Source organism: Amphiura filiformis, chromosome 17 (genome assembly GCF_039555335.1).
Source record: "Amphiura filiformis chromosome 17, Afil_fr2py, whole genome shotgun sequence".
Lineage (NCBI taxonomy): Eukaryota > Metazoa > Echinodermata > Ophiuroidea > Amphilepidida > Amphiuridae > Amphiura > Amphiura filiformis.
The window spans coordinates 164,987-175,802 of NC_092644.1; the positions used below are offsets into that span (position 1 = coordinate 164,987).

General features: G+C 35.8%; 1 protein-coding gene across 1 annotated transcript; it reads left to right on the forward strand.

Moving 5' to 3' along the window:
• The first annotated feature begins 564 nt into the window (after positions 1-564).
• LOC140136755 (S-crystallin SL11-like) lies at positions 565-8,987 on the forward strand. The gene is made up of 5 exons (XM_072158339.1): positions 565-907; positions 4,711-4,803; positions 6,468-6,583; positions 7,115-7,219; positions 8,462-8,987. The coding sequence occupies exons 1-5, from the start codon at positions 775-777 to the stop codon at positions 8,627-8,629; spliced, it is 615 nt and encodes a 204-aa protein (XP_072014440.1). The 5' UTR covers positions 565-774; the 3' UTR covers positions 8,630-8,987.
• Positions 8,988-10,816: the final 1,829 nt, after the last annotated feature.

Here is a 10,816-nt window from a genome sequence, read left to right on the forward strand (position 1 = left end):
TCAAAGCCTTTTTAGACTGTTTTAGAGTGGCTCATAATTATTGTTCAGCGAGCAAGTAAACAATAAGATGCATCAACATATAGAATAAAATAACAACAGCACTAAATTCCGTTAAACAGCATACAGCTAAACTAAATTGTGACGCGATCAAGCAAAATCAGTCGGAACTCGGAAATATTAAATTTTCAGTTTCTTATAGGATGGTAAAAGGCATTTACAAAGCTGTTTTTGCAGAAAACCCCATTGAAATTGAACAACCAGTTCCAAAGATATGAGCAATTTAAGAGTTTCCAAAACAATAGGAAACAAAAGGAAATGTTGTCTTTGTTTGGCTATATCTCTAAATCAATATTTCCGAGTTCCGACTGATTTTGCTTGATCGCGTCACAATTATGTTTGTGCTTATACGTACTGCATTTTGTTGTCAAATTTACTCTTCAGCACTAAGGCGCTTTTCTTTATTTACATTTTGATCAAGATTTTGGTACTCAATGAGTAAGTAAAGCTTGCTGTACACGTTGCCACCATGTGGTAAACGCTCAGTATTGTAGTCAATTGCAAACCAGCCAGTGATACAATTGTTTAATCCGTGATGATACAGCAGTTTTTTTTGTTGCAGTGATACAGCAGTTTTATTCAAGGACAGTGGTTGTCTTCCTACGGAGGTTTTTTTTATTATACCACATTGCTGTCGTCGCTGCCATACATCACATGCCTGCCAGTAGTGCTATTTTTCAAAGCTGATCAACTGTGTTTATACACCAAATCTTCAAAATGCCGAACTACAAGTTGATTTATTTCAATGGCAGAGGCCGAGCTGAGGTAGCACGGTATGTTTTTGCACTGGCTGGGGCAGAATACGAAGATCATCGTATTGAGTTTTCCGAATGGGCTGCTCTAAAACCAAGTAAGTGTTCATAGTGCAATTATTTTTGTGTGCCACTGGTAGTCGGCCGTGTGTCCTGAACTCGCCACCCTTAGCGTTACATAACAAATATTATGAATTTTTACACCAAACGGGTTTCTAATTAGATTATCTCCACAATTATCAACCCTATTAAAAGTATACATTTTGGAAAGCTGAAGGCATAAGCAATTCAACATTTTAACTCATTATACAGGGTGACCTGCAAGTTATACAAGGTGGAATAAAAAAGATTTTGATAAAAAATGGGCCACTCAATGCATTGCTTATTACCAACTTGTAATAAACTGGAAGTAAACAACATTCATTTGGTTAGAGGATATGGAGAGCCAACTGACTTTGGAAGAAACCAAAATCACAGCTGTTTGGTAATCTCGGAATATAGGGTGTCCCAAAGTATGTAAGATTTTTTTACAATTCAACATATTTTGAACCTAAACATTTTCTCCCTAACCGATACAGAAAAATATGTCCATATTTAGATTTCTCGTCAACTTTCCCTTCAGAAAATCTATACTTTGACTATGATAGGATAAGTAATTAAAATTTTACAGTAACTTTTAGATTTTGAAGACATCTGCATTACTTACTACAGTGTTTAATATGACAACGGGTAGTTTTGTTTGGAAAAGTTTGTATTTTCTAGACTAAACCAATCATACATGATTAAAAACAATTAGTAGAATTGTTTAGCTGTAAGGCCATTAGTCTTTTAGATGCTAAATAATGTCCAAATCCAATTTACAGCCTTTACAGAAGCAGATTACGCACTAAAAATACCAATCCCATAGAGTTTGTGTGTACCACATCCCCCACCACCGCCACCCTGCCCATTCTGAATTCTATGAAGCACAGTGTCAGTATTTAAAAAGTTCAAGTATTTCTTTTTACAGGGTTGAAAGTGCATTTTATTAATAAAATGAGACCACAAGCATGACAATAACTTCTTGCTTGACAGAGATATGTTCATTTGTTTTGAGTCGACTTTGGCAAAATGTAACGTCGCCACCTTTTTTTTGGTGGCGAGCTCAAGACACACGACCAGTCCGAAACATCATGGCCCTAGTTTACGTTGTTCCTTCCTCAACTCAGAGAATTCAGTGGAAATCGTAGTGACTGGGTCGGATGTGGATATACCTCGGACTATACCACGGGGAGAATTAATAGGCGGTGCGATGGGGCGGGGCAAGACAAGAGCCAGGGGAAAGCATTTTTGGCAGGTCGAAGGGGCGGCAAATTGTTGGCTCAAATAATTTGGCTAACGTTTCAAAATTATTACGCTCTAAACATGCTAAAAAGGTGCAAAAACATGTTTATAAAGTATGCAAAATTTTCCAGGAAATTTTTGCGCTCGCATAACACAAATTTTAAAGGATCTACTAAATAAAAAAAAAAAAAAAAAACCGTGGCATTTGTTTAGTGGGGTGGGGGTGGGGCGTGGGGGTGGGGGGTGTGTGGGAGGGTGACGAATAGTTTTGGCACGTCGGAGGGGGGAGCAAAGATTATTTGGCACTGTCAAAGGAGAGTCGGAACAAGCGATTTTGGCAGACCAAACCGGGCAGACCATTTAAATTAGACTACATGTATATAAATAAGCATGGTAAGCATGATAAGCGTGTACACGTTCTATTCCTATTGTGTACACGGCACGTACCTGGGAATAATTATTGCATCGTCACCTTGGTAAACATGGTTGATTTGATTGCAAGTACTCGACAATTCATCTTTATTGTATGTTTACTGGCTTACATAATAATGTCACTTGCCTTAAATAACCAAGACATAAAACCCAGCAAACACAAAACGTTTTGAACATAATTCGCAAAAGGTTAGAAAAGGTTGCCAGAAAACGTTTAAATGTCGGGTTATATAAATGATATATAAAGGGTTTAAAACATTTTCATAACATTCAAAATCTTTGATAACTTACTGGAAACATGACAAATATTCTAACATAATGTTATTTAAGTGTTGACTTACTGCAAATATTCTAACATAATGTTATGTAAGTGTTGACCAAATATTTAGCAAAAAAATGTTTGCTAAAATATTTAACAATAACATTTTGAAAACATTTTGAAAATAAAGTTGTAGTGTGTTTTCATACAAAACGTTTTAAAACGTTTTCATGAACTTTATATAACCTGACAATTAATGTTATCAAAGTGTTTTTACCAAAACCAAAACCCAAAACATAACCTGTTTAAAACGTTTACGTTTTGTGTTTAACTATAAGAGGTTAGTGCATATTGTAATAGCTTATACATTTCTGAATTTATTTATTGCATGCCTTTACCAGGTATCAATGATTGTCGGTATTCCTTATAAAAGCCTATTCAATAATTTGCTCATTCGGAAAATCACCAAAAAAAATCATCATTTAAATGTTTGCACCTTAGCCTGCTTCTGGTTTAAGCCAAAAGACAAAATAGGACATTTTTACATGAAACTGTAATATTGCCATAAATTATGGTTATGTACGATTTTATAATTGTTTGCTATTTTCATAACCGACTTTCATAATAAAGATTACTTCCAGGACTGGTAAATGTCAAAATTGTCAATTTGTAACATTCTTCGTATTCAGAATGCAATTTGGCGTAGCTGATGTGCTCTCAGGTCCCACAAAAGACTGTGCAAGTGTTGCTATCCGCCCCCAAAAGCAATTGGTGAAAGTACATGTTTTGCATTACGTACCCATTCAAATCTTAAATTGCCTTTCATTAATCCCCTAATATAGAGTAGAGTGGCAAGTTTTCCGCGATTTAAAACACCGAATTCCGCGATTTTCCGTGCGTGGTTTTATATACCAAAGTCCGTGATTTTCCGTGATGTAATTTCAATTCCGTGTTCTCATTCGGGGTAAAATGATGTTACTTGCATTATCTTCTTAGTTGTTTTAAGCCTGATATCTTTGAATATGGACTTCATGTTCATTATTTTAACCTCACATCTCAATACTTTTTCATCATTTTTATTTTTCTCAATGAAAAAACACGTTTTCCGCGAATTTCCGTGTTTTCCGTTTTTTTCTTAAATTCCGTGAATTTGTCCGTTTTTCCGTGACACGGAAAACTTGCCACTCTATTATTATTATTATTTCAAAGAACTTATAAAGCGCATTTCCCATAGAGATTGAAAATTACTTTTTTGGTTTTGTTCAACCATGACCGAAATTTTTTTAATACTGCTGTTTTCCTCGTTTTCTGCCAAATTTTCATTTCAGAAATACCTAAAATAATGAAAATGTTATCCTTCACTTTTAAGCAGTCTGTTCAAAATGTTAACTTTTTCAACACTTCCCGGGATCACTGAATTGGCCTTAAAGTGTATCTTGAACCCATACACCCCATTTTTTTTTTCAAGAGCTTCTGGTATTTAAACAAAATTCCAATTTTAATGTAATTATGCAATTACTGATGATTAATAATTTCTCTTTTACACGGTGTCCCATAAAAAGGTTACATGTTGAAAATGAACCGCATTTTGTGATGGTACAACAAAACAATTGAATGTAATTTTTTAGAAATATTTATTCATTGTCTGTCAGGTTTTAACTCTTAAAAGTAACTTAACTTATGAGCGCAAGATGACAAGGGTAATTATTGTGTTAAAATTACGTTAATACAGAATATTATATGGAAATATCCCCGGAAATTTCATGCCAAAATGCCAAAGATCCATTCGGGCAATAAATTACTGATCAGCGTCATTAGAATTTTGAATTATTGTCTTCAATGACATTACCATGATTACTATTTTCTTATTTTTTTCTTTTTTCACAGCTATGCCAGCTGGAGCGCTACCAGTCCTGGAAGTCGATGGGGCGAGGATAGCACAAAGCCACGCCATTGCACGATATGTAGCACGAGAGTTTAGTAAGTATATACACTCAGAACGCTATTGACCATCCTCTATTGTTATGCATAGTCGTGCTAAAAGTCGATCGATACATAATGTTGAAATCAGCACAGTTCACAGAAATACACCTTTTTGATTTGAAATTAATTTTCTCGGTCAAAGGAAAAAAAGTAATGTTGGATAAAAACACAATGTTTGGACATAACTTTTTTTTTTAAAAAAAAAAAAAAAACCTGGTGTTAACATTAGGCATGTAATAGTGTCTTTTAGTGTAAGATTTTTGATTTTTATAGGCCTGTTAACTCTTTAGCATTTCAAACTAATATAGTTCGCTAAAGAACGACTTTTCCCACCTCTATAAGGCACATCGTGTGGGTCTATAGTTTTGTCAGAATATCCGTTTTGATTTGTTTTATAGGTAAGAAAAACAAAACAGTTTACCCACCCAAAGAGTTACAATTAAACAAGACAACAAATAAACACAAATTCTCACCGGCACACAACCCAACTTGAAAAAAAAAGCAAGCGAATGTGCCGACATGGGGTTCAAATCCACGACCTTCCGCGCGGCATCGGATGCTCGAACTCAGAAAACCTGATCAAAAGTACTATTTACGGCTTGGAGACATTAGTCCAGCTTGAAATGTGTGTGTGTGGGGGGGCACACCCGGCCAAGTTGTCAAAAGTGGCTGAAAAGAACAAAAATTGGTAATTTTGCCGAAAAGTGGCCCCTGTCCCCCCGGGATTGATGCCCATGCTTCAGGGGCTATTTTAACGTGTCTCACTGTCACGTTCGTGCCGAGATAAAATATTCGTGCAGTGACAATTAACAATCCGTGTAGATATGCTTTAATAGTAGACAATGGTAGAGCCTTTCTTACGGTCACATTCATGAAAAAATGTCATTTTTTTTATTTTTGAAACGCACTCTACTTCATCAACACTTTTATCTCATTGCACGAACGTGACAGTGAGACACGTTAAAATAGCCCCTGCCATGCTTGGAGGTACTATTTACGGCTTTATAGAGGTACTCTTTACGGATCGGAGTGCTGATGGTAGAACTATTTTTGATCATGTGAAAAGGTGGATTATTCCATTTGACGGGCCAGTATGCAACAAGAAGTGAAATGAGATGATACATCTTTCACCGAGTGATAATATTTCTACCATTACTTACATTAGAGAGTTAAAACTACTTTTGTTTTTATATCACTCGTACATAATTTATAATTATTACATATAAAGAGTATTTCAATTTTACACAAGGCCAGGTTTATTCCATAAATCACCTTGATATACGTCGGTCGTTGGTTCGAATACAAGTCTGGCCACTTTTGATTTAAAAACTCTTTGTGACTTACGAGAATTATAAAAGTAAGATTTTGTGCTGAAGATGCTACGGATAAAATGTTGTGCAGATTTCCTTTTACAAATTAAACGTACTGCCAACCATCCAACGTGTATTATCTTGCACAAGGTCATATGCACACGCTGGACGTCGCATGCATAAACGCGAGGTCTTATGCATAAAAAGGATATTGCAAAACATTATAGTAAAAATTCGGTACTCGATGTGTTGCGGAACAATATCATTGGCAACAAAATTTAATGGTAATGAAGCAGGGGTGTCGATAAAAGCTAGTATAGGTAAATTTATACACTTTTCTTCTCTATTTAGATTTGGCTGGTGACAATAACTTGGAAATGGCTCAGTGTGATCAAGTACTGGAAACCCTCGTTGATATATCTAATGACGCGGCTCCTATAGGTAGTGAAAAAGATGAAACCAAAAAGGTAGGTGTGATTGATGGGTAGGTGCGTAACATTTTGCGAAATTATCAACGTTATAACTAGATTATATAATCTGCATGAACCAAATGTATAAATTCTCAAAAATATTTATTGCGGTAAATCTTCAGCCGTGAATGTGGTAGACGTTATATATAAATAACCGTGGGCACACACGCGGGCATCCACCGCACCTTAAGGCACACACACGCACCTCCTCACAAACACGAATAACAGAGAATAATAACACGTATAGATTAATACCGTAAAACCTCGTCTATAAGCATATAGAGTGCTTTTGATGAAAGCTAAATTAATCCAGGTGCCATTTTGGAATTTGAGCAAATAAATTACAGATCTATACATATACAAACAAGTATTATTGTAAGACAAATCGATTGTCTTTGTATATTTACGCATGTATCGTATTAATTTAGCTTTCATCAAAAACACTATATATGCTTGTAGACGAGGTTTTACGGTATACGTAGTTCTGTGTTATAATTATGCAATTTTATTCCCAATTTGAATGCATAGGCAGAATTGAAGAAATCCATATTTGAGGAAAAGGTCAAAGCCAAGTTGCAATATCTCGACAATTTTCTTGCAGCCAACGGAGGAGAATTCTTCGTTGGGAAGAAGGTAAATATAAAAAATATCATGTATATTAAGGTTGTCTACCATATATTATTTATAATTTGTGACTATCCATCTCAAACCGCTCGTAAAGTCGGCAAATTGTATTCCGAGTTAGTGCAAAATGTGCATAAAGGTTGTATTCATATTTACTTAATGTTTGTCCTACATGTTTCTCATTTTAGTGTCAGTCAAACGCCAATCTTTAATCCTATTGTTGAAGAGGATAATAAGCTTATACATGTACATATGTTTAGAGTTAGTAAATAGCTCTAGTCTTTGTTTGCTTTGGCCAAATCCTGTTCAAGTGGTGGGTTAACTAACAATCAACAATGAGAGGACATTCCTGAACCTCGTTGACTTGGGGATGATTTGAAGTGACCGCCAATTATGACAATTTGATATGTAATACCAGCGATGTAGAAAAAGAGAAATAATGTTGGGCTTGATTGTCAGAGCATATGAAAAATACCCTAACAACACATGTTTTTGACCTCTATTACCAAAAATTGGCCTAGTATTAAAATGTGACTTGTATTGCCAGTTACAAATAATTAAAGTATAAGGATATAGCTATGTTTCATTCGGCAAAACAGGATAATATTTTTTAATCCCAAAAATTAAGTGCTGTATTTTTCTGGAATAGGGAGTAGTTGGTGTTACTTTGTTGTGGTACACTTTACGAGTTAGGCCTCCCCAAAATGTATAAAAGTGTAAATTCGGCAAATTTTAACTAAAATTGTATTTTGCCAATAATATAGATCGTTATGTAAAGGATATAAAAGGTTTTAACATGTTTAATAACATTCAGGAAAGATGTTTGAAAACTTTATGCAGAACATTCTAACAAGCCTTAACAAAATGTTATAAAGTGTTGACAAAATATTTTGCGAAAATGTTTACCAAATATATTTTGCAATAACATTTTGACAACATTTTAAAAATGTTGTTGCAGTGTTTTTGTCATATATAACCCTACATTTAAATGTTATTAAAACATTTTCACCATAACCAAAACGTGTTTATAATACGTTTATAACGTTTTAAACACATTTTTGTGTTTGCGTAGTTAAAGTTTGACGAGGTTTCTCAACTATATCTCTTTCTCGTTTGTATCATCTCCTTATTTTTGCTATCTGTTTTAATGTAAAGAACACGTACAGTAGTTTTATAGCTTTATATCTACTGGGAAATTGGCTCATGACGGCAATTTGTTTTATACACATTTCTCAATATATTTATCCCCAGTTTACGTTAGCAGACGTAGGAGCCCTGTTTCGTCTCGACCGTGTTATTGGGGATTTTGGGGATGATGCCCTCAAGGATTTTCCTAAATTGGCAGCACACAGAGAGAAAGTTAGCAAGGAACCTAAGATTGCTGCTTGGATCGAGAAGAGACCTAAAACTAATTTCTAAGGAAGGAATAGCCGCAATGTGATTCTGTTGACGCTATAGTTTTATTAACACTTAGGTCTGTCGTGCTGAAGTGAAAGCCATGTGCACACACTCGTCACGAAGACACGTGTCATTTTCATCATGGATTTTCATGATATACACGTGAATCAAACACGTCCATGTTCAAGAGCTTTTTTCCGGCAAATTTGACTCTTAAATAAAATAAAAAAATGTAATCCATTTTGATCGCTCTCGCTCCGGTGGTCTTTATCTACTTATTTATTCGAACATATATGCTTTTGGAACAGCAGCACATGCACGACTACCAAGCGGGGCGTTCTTAAAGAACTACATGGATATGTACACAAAAAAATAAAAATAATAATAGGATCATTGCTTCAAGTCACTGATACATGGTGGCCCAGATCACTCCATAAACCATTCCAGATTTGCCAGTTCCATATCAACGCAAGCCCTTATCGACCTACATAATAAACTATCGCAGCTAGGATCAGCTCCGCGGGTTTCTTAGACTTGGAGAATTAGCAGTTAACTCATTGTCCATGTAAATTTCAAGCTGCCTTAATTGTTCACGAGAACAGGTTGTTTTTGTCATTTGTTCACGAGAACAGAAATAAGTAATCGAAATGTACTTAACATTATGAACATGCAATGTTCCCCTTGCATAGTCTTGAGCTCAAAATGTTGTGACACTATCAGGAAATTAAGGAACAAAACGAGAATATGCCACAATATGTAGGCATGAGATCAGTTCCAGAAAATGGGATTGCGTGGCAAACATGGCTATAAAATAATCCATAGTCAAAAATCACATTTTAACCTACAATATTACTTGAAACGTCAGGGTTGTATTTTTTTTTGGATAAAATCTTTAAACAAAAACGTAGTATCTATATATAACGGAATAATAAGAGTAATTGAACAAAGCATCCTTAAAATAAGCGAATTTATGTTTGAGTGATTTTTCTATAATTATGAGCGATTTAAAACAAATGTGATCTGCTACAACGAAATGAATATAAAGACGCAAGTTGGTAGTTTCGATACATCCAGGCCTGTTTGAGTTGATGTTCAAACCTGAAGTATGTCCGTATGTCCATTGTGAATAGGGACACAGTGGGACATTCATGAAGGAAACCGAGACCCCCAACGCAGTAGCCAGGGCGTTTCGAAACTACCAACTTGCAACTTTACGCTCATTTCGTGGTAGCATATCACAAATACGTGTAATCATGGTAAGGCAAAATAAATTGTTTGGTTGCCCTTCCAAGACAAAAATTTGGAGGGTCGGTAGGTCGATCCTTTAAAATTTTTTATTTTTTATCATTTATCCATTGACAAATTCTTGATCATTTGACATTAAACAAATTGTGTGTTTTTGTACAGAATTTAAATGGAAATACTTCTTATTGAAACAAGTATTAAATGTCCTGGATACTGTTCAAATTTAAGGTCTCTTCTAAAAAAGTGATTGAAAAAAAAAACCGACCCAAGACTCCCGATTTTCTGGGTCGGTCTCTGAGGGCAACCAAACATCTTTTTTTTTAGCCTAATGGACGAACTCGGTGAAAGATGGATTGTCCCATTTCTCTTGTTGTACCGAGTCTCGTAAAATGCAACACCATATCTCCCCTCACCTCGTGGTTATATAAAGTATCACACTCATTTGAGAGTTAATAGTTTGTATCCCCGGGGGCACATCAATAATTTATAATGGTGGGTATGCTCCCCCGGAATTTTGAGGTGGTGGGTCTTTGGGAGCTGACGGCGTACCGGAAAAGGGGGTCTTAATTTCGGAGCTGCGAACCGGGCTGTGAACAAGTAAAATGGGGTCTTTTGGAGTTGCGAAAAGTCAAAATCAAGGGTCTTTCTTAGCTTTTTGGTTGAAAATCGCCTGAAAAAAAACAAGAAATATGAGGAATGAGCAATTTTTGGGTCTTTTAGAGCTGAAATTATCAAAATCAAGGGTCTTTCGGAGCTTTATTTTGGTCAAATATAGGGGGTCTTTCGGAGCTGCGAAACCCCAAAAGGGGGTCTTTCCGGGGAGCATACCCGTATGGTCATTTGTGTTGAGTGCCCCCCCGGGTTTGTATCACTCTTTCATTTAGGGGTGGTGCAATAATTATGTGTACCCCCGGTCTAAGACTGGTGAATTATAGGGGGGGAGGGAAGATTTATTGGCAGGCC